The sequence below is a fragment of the Nicotiana sylvestris genome, chromosome 9 (assembly GCF_000393655.2).
Source record: "Nicotiana sylvestris chromosome 9, ASM39365v2, whole genome shotgun sequence".
In the NCBI taxonomy this organism is placed as follows: Eukaryota; Viridiplantae; Streptophyta; class Magnoliopsida; order Solanales; family Solanaceae; genus Nicotiana; species Nicotiana sylvestris.
The window spans coordinates 82,793,016-82,804,850 of record NC_091065.1 but is presented as its reverse complement, the minus strand read 5'-3'; the positions used below and the strand labels follow the sequence as shown (position 1 = coordinate 82,804,850).

The window sequence follows — 11,835 nt, the reverse complement described above, 5'->3', positions numbered from 1 at the left end:
TATACATACTATTGCTAATCAATAGCACTAACGTCCCTTTTGCTGGGGGTGCTACATTTGTTTTATGAATGTAGGTGGCTCTATTGCGGATAGTGCCGATCGCGCATAGCGGAGTACCTTCTTCTCAAAGTATTGCTGAGCCCCTTTCTCCTTCAAGGGGTTATATTGTACATCTTCTTATTTTGGACTTTCACTTTTGAGGTATAGCCGGGGCCTTGTTGCCGGCGTTGTTATCATGTCTTTTGTATCCTTAGAGGTTCCGTAGACGTTTGTGTGGGTTATGTATGGGTATTGGATAGGTCAATGGACCGTGTTGTAACCTTGTACTCTTGCTTTCTTCTACACTATAATTTGTATGGAACCTTGAAAGTTTAACCACGTTTTAAATGTTGTGATATAAAATGAACTAAGATGTTGAATGCACTATCTTTCCTAGTTTAAATAAAGGCAAACATGGCTTCCTTATTCCTATAAAGTTGGATAGATAGCGGTTGATAAGGCTTGCTCAGTTGGGTTCACTCGATTGAGTGCTGGTCGCGCCTCCCGAAGTTGGGGCGTGACAAGTCTCCTGTCTAATCTCGAAGAAATAGAGTCGAGAGGTCAACTTGACACTTATTAGGGTCAAATAATATGAGAAATGAATTATACATAGCATGGATAGAACAAATAATTAGCAGTTTATAGCAAAAAATAACAGGTCCTCTCCTAGAAAATATCACAGTCTGCCACTTTCATTCCAGGGCAAATAATAAAGCTCAATTCATAGGAAAATACTGAGTAAAACATGCACAAGTAGTGCCGAGGTCGTACGACCCGATCCAACATAAAAGTAAATTGTGCACTATCGAGGGTTGAACGTCGCAAACCATAGATGCATCTATTATCCCGTTTGCGAATCAAACATGTGACGCGGTCAAATGTAATTAAACACAACAACAAGCAGACATGAATATATAGCTGGGGTGCAATTACTCACAGAAATATCAACTTCTCTTTAAAAAGGCCAAGAAAGATAATGTTCCTCTTACTAGTCTCATTTACCATAATCACCATGATTTAAACAATTCAAATTAAACACAAAGTTGCAAGAACATCACATAAAGCATGCTATTGGGTCCTAGACTATCCGGACTTAGCATAATAGTAGCTACGCACGGACTCTCGTCACCTAGTGCGTACGTAGCCCCCGCATTTAATAGCAAATGTTTTGATTACATCACCTATGGGGACAATTCCCTCTTACAAGGTTACATAGGAGATTCACCTCGCTCCAAAGCGTACTTCCAATACCGAGAACGAGCTCAAACTCTCAATTTTGAGCCGAACGATTCAAAACTAGATAAACGAGGTAGGAACTAGTCAATACAAGCTCACAAGATTACATTCTAACTATTTAAGCAATTTCCCAACCTTAAACACAAGTTTCCTAAAATCTGACCCCGAGCTCACGTGTCCGGATTCCGAATTTTTCCAAAGAAAGTTGTTCTTTATAACCTAAAGATCAATAATATGTGATTTATAACGCATTTCACAAAAAATTTCGTGGTTAAATCTAACTTTTATCAAAACCCTAGGTTTTTGTTCTAACCCCATGAATTTACCTTATCTTTGTGTGTTAATCTACACAAGACTCAAGTATTAAACTAGAAATAGGTAGGGTAAACTTACTTCAAGATGCTAGGTGAAGGTCCTCTCTCAAGAGCTCCAAAATCGCCCAATGGGTAAGTGAAAAATGGCCAAAATGACTAAGAGTCCGTAATAAATGAAGCTCACCACTTCAGTGATTTCCGCATCTACGGTAACGGGATCGCATCCGCGATCCCGCTTCTGCGAAAGAAAGGTCGCATCTGCGGAATTGGCCAAGTGGGCTGGGAATGCTCTTGCGGGCTTGAAGCCACTTCTGCGGTTTTGGGCCTGGCCTGCCTTGGCCGCATCTGCGAGAGGACGACCGCTTCTGCGGTCTCGCACCTACGACTGACCAACTGCAAGTGCGGTTATGACAGTAACCTGAAGCTTCAGCTCTTCTCAAATTTTCCAACTTCACTTGAGCCTCGTCTGATTGACGCTCGGGGCTCCCAGACCCCGCCCAAACATACCGACAAGTTTGAAATCATGAAACGGACCTGCTCGAACCTTCAGAACACCCGAAACAATGCTAAATCTAAGAATCACCCCCTAAAACCAATTGGATCAAACTTATGAACTTCAAGTTCTTCAATTCACTTCTAACGTGCCAAAACATACTTATACTACTCGGATTGACACCAAATTTTGCGGGCAAGTCTTAAATGTTATATTGGATTTGTACTGGGCTCTAGAACCAACATACGAGCCCGATACCAATGGGATCAATCATTATTTAGTTTCTTTAAATCCTTAGAGTTTCAGTTTAACAATTTCTAATAAAAATTCATTACTAGGTCTAGGGACCTCGAAATTCGATTCTGGGCATATGCCCAGATACCATATTTTCCTACGGACCCTCTGGGACCGTCAAAACATGAATCTGGGTCCGATTGCTAAAAATGTTGACCAAAGTCAAACTTAGCCTTTTAAGAAAATCTTAAGGAATCAAATGGGCCTATTCCAACCCAAACTCTTCCAAATCCCAAACTAACCATCCCCCCACGTCGTAATTTAGTAAAAGCAAGTGCGAGAAGTTTCATTTAGGGGAACGGGGTTCTAAAAAGCAAAATGACCTGTCGGGTCATTACTTTCTCCACCTCTTAAACAAATGTTCGTCTTCGAACGGACATAGAAAAGTACCTGAGGTGCTGAATAAATGTGGATATCTGCTCCGCACGTCCTCCTCGACCGGTTGGCCCTTCCACTGGACCTTCACCGCTAAAATCCTCTTGGATCTTAACTGGCAATCCTGTCTATCAATAATGGCAACTGGCTCCTCCTCATAACTCAGACTCTCATCCATCTGAATAGTACTGAAGTCTAACACATGGGACAAGTCGGCATGATACCTCCAAAGCATAGACACGTGAAAAACTGGGTGAACTCCCAATAAATTGGGGGGGGGGGGTAAAGCAAGCTCGTAAGCAACCTCCCCAACTTGCCTCAACACCTCAAATGGGCCAATAAGCCTTGAGCTCATCTTGGCCTTCTTCCCGAACCTCATAACACCATTTATTGGTGAGACTTTCAAGAGGACCTTCTCGCCAACCATGAATGATACACCACGCGCCTTCTGATCTGCGTAACTCTTCTGTTTGGACTAAGCTGTGTGAAGCCTCTCTTGAATTAACTTTACCTTGTCCAAGGCATCTTTCACTAAATCTGTACCGTATAACTTAGCCTTACCAGGCTCAAACCACCCGATAGGAGATCGACATAGCCGATCGTATAAAGCCTCAAATGGGGCCATCTCAATGCTGAACTGATAGCTATTGTTGTAAGAAAACTCTGCCAAAGGTAAGAACTGATCCCACTGTCCTCCAAAGTCAATCACACATGCTCTGAGCATGTCCTCCAAAATCTAAATTGTCCGCTCCGACTGCCCGTCGATCTGAAGATGGAATGCTGTGCTAAGCTCTACACGGGTCCCCAACTCACTCTAAACGGCTCTCCAGAAATGGTAAATGAACTGAGGGCCTCTATCTGATACAATGGAAACAGGCACACCGTGCAACCTGACTATCTCCCAAATGTAAATCTGAGACAATCTCTCTGAAGTGTAAGTAGTCACAACTGGAATAAAGTGCGCCAACTTGGTCAACCTATCAACAATGACCCATACTGCATCAAAATTCCGCATAGTCCGGGGAAATCCAACTATGAAGTCCATAGTAATGCGCTCCCACTTCCACTCTGGTATAGGCATCTGCTGAAGTAGGCCACCTGACCTCTGATGCTCATACTTAACCTGCTGGTAATTCAAGCACTTAGCCACATACTCCACTATGTCCTTCTTCATTCTTCGCCACCAATAATGCTGTCTCAAGTCACGATACATCTTCATCGTACCCGAATAAATGGAATACCGCGAACTGTGTGCCTCCTCTAGTATCCTCTCCCTCACACCATCAACATTAGGAACACATAGGCGTCCCTGGAGTCGCAAAACACCATCCTCGCCAATAGAAACCTCTTTGGCACTACCCTAAAGAACTGTCTCTCTGAGAACCGCCAAATGTGGATCATCGAACTGCCTAGCCTTGATCTGCCCTAATAATGAAGATTGAGCAACAACGCATGTAAGAACCCGACTGGGCTATGAAATATCCAACCTTACAAGTCTATTAGCCAAGGATTGAATGTCCAAAGCTAGTGGCCGCTCCTTTGCTGGAATGAATGCCAGGCTACCCATACTCTCTACTTTCCTACTTAAGGCATCTGCGACCATATTTGCCTTGCCCGAATGATAAATAATGGTGATGTCATAATCCTTCAGTAACTCAAGCCATCTACGCTGCCTCAAATTGAGATCCCTCTGCTTGAACAAATGCTGTAATCTGCGATGATCAGTATAAACCTCATATGATACCCCATACAGATAATGCCTCCATATCTTAAGAGCATGAACAATTGCGGCCAACTCCAAATCATGCACAAGATAATTCTTCTCATGGATCTTCAGCTGACGCGAAACATATGCAATAACTCGCCTATCCTGCATTAATACACACCCCAATCCAACGCGCAAAGCGTCGCAATATACCGTATACATCCCTGAACCGGAAGGCAACACAAGAACTTGTGCTGTAGTCAAAGCTATCTTGAGCTTCTAAAAGCTCGCCTCACAATCATTGGACCAACAAAAAGGAGCACCCTTCTGGGTCAATCTAGTCAGAGGTGATGCAATAGATGAAAAGCCCTGCACGAATCGTCTATAATAGCCTACTAACCCTAGGAAACTCCTGATCTCGGTCACTAAAGTAGGACGTGGCCCACTCTGAACTGCCTAAATCTTCTTGGGATCCACTTTAATACCCTCTCCTGACACAACATGCCCCAAGAATGCCACTGACTCTAGCCAAAACTTACACTTGGAGAACTTAGCATATAGCTTTTGCTCTCGCAAGGTCTGAAGCACTACTCTCAAATGCTGCTCGTGCTCCTCCAGGCTACGTGCGTATATCGAGATGTCGTCAATGAAGACGATGACAAAAGAATCAATATAAGGTCTGAACACCCTATTCATCAAGTCCATAAATGCTACTGGGGCATTAGTCAAGCCAAAGGACATCACCAGAAACTCATAATGGCCATATCTAGTCCGAAATGCAGTCTTCAAAACATTCGAGTCCCGAATCTTCAACTGATGGTACCCTGACCTCAAGTCGATCTTAGAGAAAATCCTAGCACCCTGCAACTGGTCAAACAAATCATTGATGTGAGGCAATAGATACTTGTTCTTGATGGTAACTTTGTTCAACTAGCGGTAATTAATGCACATCTGCATAGCACTATCCTTCTTTTTCACAAATAACACTGGTGCACCCCAAGGAGATACACTAGGTCTAACAAACCCCTTTGCTAACAACTCCTCAAGCTGCTCCTTCAACTCCTTCAACTCCTTCGGAGCCATTCGGTACGATGGGACAGATATAGGCTGGGTGCCTAGAGTCAAATCAATACAAAAATCAATATCACGATTCGGTGGCATGCCAGGAAGATCAGAAGGAAACACATCGGCGAACTCCCAAACTATTGGAGCTGAATAAATCATCGGAGACTCTGCGTTGGTGTCCCGAACATAAGCCAAATAAGCAAAACACCCCTTCTCGACCATATGCCGATCCTTTAAGAAAGAGATAACCTGACTAGACGTATCAACTGTGCAACCCTTCCACTCCAACCTTGGCAACCCCGGCATTGCTAATGTAATAGTCTTGGCACGACAATCTAGGACGACATGATAGGGAGATAACCAATCCATGCCCAGGATGACCTCAAAGTCGATCATATCAAGCAACAGGAGATCCACTCTCGTCTTGAAACCATAGAATATGACCACACAGGACCGGTAGATCCAATCCACAACCACAAAATCGCCTACATGAGTGGACACATAAATAGGAGTGCCCAAAGGCGCAGGAGGAATAACCAGGAAATGAGCAAACATAGATGATACATATGAATAGGTGGACCCTGGATCAAATAATACCGAAGCATCTCTGCCAAAGACAGAAATAATACCTATGATGATGACATCTGAGGCCAATGCATCTGGCCTAGCCGGAAGGGCATAGAATCTGGCTGGAGCGCCGGCTGGCTAGCATCCATCTAACTGAGCAGTAGCTGGCTGACCTCTCCCTAACTGGCCTCCACCTCTGGGATGGCCTCTACCCGTCTGTCCCCCGTCTCTGGGAGGCTGAGCAATCGGTGCTGAAATCATAGGCTGCTGATCCTACTGTACAGCCTTGCCCCAAAGTCTGGGGCAAGTCCTCTTCATGTGACCCAGATCTCCACACTCGTAGCAACCCCTTGGCACCATAGCATGCTGCCCTGAATCTGAGCCTGCTAACCCGAATATCAACTAGAAGAACCCTGGATGACTGGTAGGTGATATGAACTCTCTGATATGGAACTGAAGTAAGCACTGGAAGAACCCTGATGACCAGAATACCCATCGGAGGAACCCTGAATAGCTGGTGGACGATAAGAACTCTCCAGCATCGCGCTGAAATAAGGTCTCACTAGAGCATCTCGGGGAGGTGGTGGTGGTACTAGATACGGGGTCCTGCTGGGCTTACCCCTCCCGGTGTTCCCCCTACCCCTAGATAGGGCACCTCTGAACTCTCCAGAAAACCGGGCCCTCTTGTCATGCTGAAACTGCTCTCTACCCCTCTGGCGATAACCCTTAATCTGGCGAGCAATCTCCAGCACTAGCTGATACTCAGTACCCATCTCCACCTCTCGGGCCATGCTAGCTCGAATACCGGGATGAAACCCCGCAACAAATATTCACACTCTCTCTACATCCATGGGAAGTATCATGAGTGCATGGCGAGATAACTCAGAAAACCTCTCCTCATAATCGGTCACGGACATCTGACCCTGCTCTAGATGCTCAAACTGATATCACAGCTCTTCCCTCTCAGAGGGTGGATTATACCTATCCAAGAATAACTGTATGAACTGACCCCAAGTGAAGGGAGGAGAACCTGCTGGCCTTCCAAGAACATAAGACTACCACCATCTACGGGCCTTGCCCTCCAGCTGAAAAGTAGTGAAGTCTACCCCATGCGACTCTAATATCCTCATGTTGTGCAGTCTGCCCCGACACCTATCAATGAAATCCTGGGCATCCTCATGACGCTCACCCACAAAGACAGGAGGGTGAAGTTTAGTCCATCTATCCAATAACTTCTACGGGTCACCATCCGTAGCTGGTCTGAGCTCGGGAACCACTGCAGCAACTGGCTGAGCCCCATGCGTGGGTAGGGCACCCGGAGTCTGATACACTACAGCTGTGTGACCAGGAGCCTGAGCAGTAGGGGTCTGTGCTCCCCCTCCTGCCTGTGATGTAGCTGGATCTGCTGTAAATAAACCAGCCTAAGTCATGGTGTCCATAAACCATAGCATACGACCCATGATCTCCTGGAAACCCGGTGCTGTCATAAAGTCCGCCGGGGTAGGCTCGGCTACGGGCACCTCGCCCTACTGCTCAACGATAGGATCTCCCTCAGGATCTGCTGGTGGTTCTACTGGGACAGCTCTTGGACGCCCTCGTCCCCTACCTCGGGCCGGTTCCCTCCCTCGGCCTCTACCTCGGCCTCTAGCGATGGGGGGAGCAGCTCCTCCCAGGTATGGAACATCAGCCGTGCGTGTCCTCACCATTTGTGAGAGAATAGAAGAGGGAAATTTAGTATACCAACCACTGCATGACAGGAAATGAATAAAAGGTAGTTTTCCTAACACCCTATAGCCTCTCGAAGATAAATATAGACATCTCCGTACCGATCCGCAAGACTCTATTAGGTTTGCAAATGACTTGTGAGACCTACGTGAACCTAGTGCTCTGATACGATGTTGTCACGACCCAATTCCACTACAGGTCATGATGGCGCCCAACACCCTTTTCAAGCAAGCCAACACGGAAGTATTAATAAGTTCTCATTTTCACTTTTACTAAAACAAATATTGAAATTTCTAAATTTGAAGTTGAAAACATATGATAATTAGCAATGTACGAAAATAGTTATACAATTCCCAAAAGAATAGTCTACTAATGTGTGTGCCAAGACCTGGTGTCACAAGTTTACGGGCAACTAGTAGAATATACAAAAGAATAAATCTATCCTACTATCTGAGATAGAATAGACAGCCAAAATAAAGAGAGACTCCATGATGCTGCTGAACGGCACAGGAAGGGATCAACTCACCATGGACGTCTCGGACATTGATCAAGAATGCGCACCAGACTGGTAACCAGATATACCTGCCTCAAATCCTGTACAATTAAGTACAGAAGTGTAGTATGAGTACATAAACAATATGTACCCAGTAAATATCCTGTCTCATATCGAAGAAGTAGAGACGAGAGGTCGACTTGACACTTACTAGGGTCAAATAATATGAGAAATGAATTATACTGAGCATGGATAGAACAAATAATTAGCAGTTTATAGCAAGAAATAACAGATCCTCTCCTAGAAAATATCACAGTTGGCCACTTTCATTCCAGGACAAATAATAAAGCTCAATTCATAGAAAAATACTGAGTAAAACATGCACAAGTAGTGCCGAGGTCGTACGACCTAATCCAACATAAAAGTAAATTGTGCACTGTCGAGGGTCGAACGACGCGAACCATAGATGCATCTATTACCCTGCTCCCGAATCAAATATGCAACGCGGTTAAATGTAATTAAACACAGCAACAAGCAGACATGAATATATAACTGGGGAGCAATTACTCACAGAAATATCAACTTCTCTTTAAAAAGGCCAAGAAAGATAATATTCCTCTTAATAGTCTCATTTACCATAATCACCATGATTTAAACAATTCAAATTAAACATAAAGTTGCAAGAACATCACATAAAGCGTGCTTTTGGGTCCTAGACTACCCGGACTTAGCATAATAGTAGCTACGCACGGACTCTCGTCACCTAGTGCATACGTAGCCCCCACATTTAATGGAAAATTATTTGATTACATCACCTATGGGATAATTCCCTCTTACAAGATTAGATAGGAGACTCACCTCGCTCCGAATTGTACTTCCTATACTAAGAATGAGCTCGAACTCTCAATTTGGAGTCAAACGATCCAAAACTAGATGAACGAGGTAGAAACTAGTCAATACAAGCTCACAAGATTGCATTCTAACTATTTAAGCAATTTTCCAACCTTAAACACAAGTTTCCTAAAATCTGACCACTGGCCCACGTGCCCGGATTCCGAAATTTTTCGAAAAATGTTGTTCTTTATAACCTAAGGATCAATAATATATTCTTTATAACGCATTTCACAACAAAATTCGTGGTTAATCTTTGTGCGTTAATCTACCCAAAACTCAAGTATTAAACTAAAAATAGGTAGGGTAAACTTACCTCAAGATGCTAGGTGAAGGTCCTCTCTCAAGAGCTCCAAAATCGCCCAATGGGTGAGTGAAAAATGGCCAAAATGACTTAGAGCATGTAATAAATGAAGCTCACTTCTTCAGTGATTTCTGCATCTGCGGTAAGGGGCCCGTAATAAATGAAGCTCACTTCTTCAGTGATTTCTGCATCCACAGTAAGGGGAACACATCTGCGGTCCCGCTTCTGTGAGAGAAAGGCCGCATCTGCGGAATTGGCCAAGTGGGCTGGGACCGCTCTTGTGGTCTTGAAGCCGCTTCTGCGGCTATAGAGCAGCTTCTGCAGTTTTGGGCCTGGCCTGCCTTGGCCTCATCTGCGAGAGGACGACCGTTTTGTGGTCTCGCGCCTGCGGCTGACCAACCGCAGGTGCGGTTATGACAGCAGCATGAAGCTTCAGCTCTTCTCAAATTTTTCAACTTCACTCGAGCCTCGTCCGATTTATGCTCGGGGCTCCCGGGCCCCGTCTGAACATACCGACAAGTTTGAAATCATGAAAGAGACCTGCTCAAACCTTCGGAACGCCCGAAACAACGCTAAATCTAAGAATCACCCCCTAAAAACCAATTGGATCAAACTTATGAACTTCAAGTTCTTCAATTCACTTCTAACGTGACGAAACGTACTTATACTACTCGGATTGGCAACCAAATTTTGTGGGCAAGTCTTACATGTTATATTGGACATGTACTGAGCTCCGGAACTAACATACGAGCTCGATTCCAACGGGATTAATCATTATTTAGTTTCTTTTAATCCTTAGAATTTCAGTTTAATAATTTCTAATAAAAATTCATTACTCGGGCTAGAGACCTCGGAATTCGATTCCGGGCATACACCCAGGTCCCATATTTTCTTACGGACCCTCGGGACCGTCAAAACACGAATCCGGGTCCGTTTGCTAAAAATGTTGACCAACGTCAAATTTAGCCTTTAAAGAAAATCTTATGAAATCAAATGGGCCTATTCCAACCTAAACTCTTCCAAATCCCGAACTAACCATCCCGTAGGTCGTAATTAAATTAAAGCAAGCACGAAAATTTTTATTTACGGGAACGGGGTTCTAAAAAGTTAAACGACATGTTGTGTCGTTACAATCTGACCTTCCAATCATTTGGATTTTCTTACCAAATCACACATAGTTCAATTATTTTAACGTAAACAAATAATTATTCCGCTATAAATGTTATAGTAGATAAAATTCAGTGATAATTCGTGGGATCAATTGCAATTTGAACAATAGGAAAAATTAATTCTCTTTTTATTTTCGACAAGAACATTGGAAATTGAATGAAAACAAATAGAATTGGATTATTCAAATCAAACAATTATTTAATAAATAAAATAAAAGACTGTAACGTTACTCATTTTTAGATACTCCCCTTATCAGACCAATAATAATACAATAAAATAAAACGGTAGACTCCAACCTCAGTACACTTTTAGATACACCACTACCGGACCAACTAAAATAAAACAAAAGACTCTAACAAATAAGATCCAAATATTTTTTAATCTAAAGCCTCAAGGTCAAGTCCAAATCATTCGGTTCTTCATCTATTCCAATTGCATTTGATAAAATAGGCACATTCAACTGATTTATTAATGGTTTTGTACAATCAGAAGTCATATTTAAATTAAGAAATATTGTATTCGGAGCTCTGTCTCTATTTCTTCTTGCCACTTGCTGCCTTTCAGTAGAGTGGGAACGATGATGATGATGCTAGTAGAACAATACCTATACTATTTCTTCTCGAACTTGCTTGTTGTGATAGAGCATGCTGAGTTGATGGAGAATGTGTTGATAAAGGAAGAGCGGTCACGTCTATGTCAAAACGTAAAATGACATCTTACTCAGAGGATAACGGGTGAAATTATAAATGATTCATAAAGTCAAAATGAATACGAAATATGCCATAACATAAAGGGCATCGACATAGTACACGACAAGGCATTAAAATTGGAGGAGGAGAAGGATTTGAGTTATGCATGTTGAAAAATGAATGACTGTTTTTTAAAGAAAGATCTCTCCAAAGAAACAATGGTAGAGAAAATACTAGCTTTGCACAATATTTTTTGTAAAATAGGAAGAGAATTTATAGGCTACTCAGGGTGTAATCTTGCCCTCCATTTAGTTTTGTTCTAGATTTGTAATGGTTAGTTCAATATTGTTTCAGTGTGTGACAACTGCACTAACAAAATTTTAAAATTAGTGTTGAATTGTCTCTCTTTATTTTTGTTTATATTTAAATAACCTGTTGTAATAGATTTCAAAAGAAGACTGTTTTATCTCTAAGT

General features: G+C 43.0%; 1 protein-coding gene across 1 annotated transcript; it reads right to left on the bottom strand.

The window, feature by feature from the left end:
* Positions 1-3,565: 3,565 nt before the first annotated feature.
* Positions 3,566-6,879, bottom strand: LOC104243195 (uncharacterized). Its single transcript, XM_070157492.1, has 5 exons — positions 6,501-6,879; positions 5,465-6,102; positions 5,048-5,317; positions 4,244-4,441; positions 3,566-4,060 (listed from the first exon to the last, which is right to left on the bottom strand). Exons 1-5 carry the CDS (start codon positions 6,877-6,879, stop codon positions 3,566-3,568), a joined length of 1,980 nt encoding a protein of 659 aa, XP_070013593.1.
* Between the last annotated feature and the right edge of the window lie 4,956 nt (positions 6,880-11,835).

Excerpts from the sequence above, each read along its gene's own strand:
- LOC104243195 (XM_070157492.1), bottom strand. The coding sequence starts at position 6,879 with ATGGCCCGAGAGGTGGAGATGGGTACTGAGTATCAGCTAGTGCTGGAG. Across the intron at positions 5,318-5,464 it reads AGGGGTTTGTTAGACCTAGT|GGTGCTAGGATTTTCTCTAA; the intron begins GTATCTCCTTGG and ends GACCAGTTGCAG. Across the intron at positions 4,061-4,243 it reads AATCCTTGGCTAATAGACTT|GGACGCCTATGTGTTCCTAA; the intron begins GTAAGGTTGGAT and ends TTGCGACTCCAG.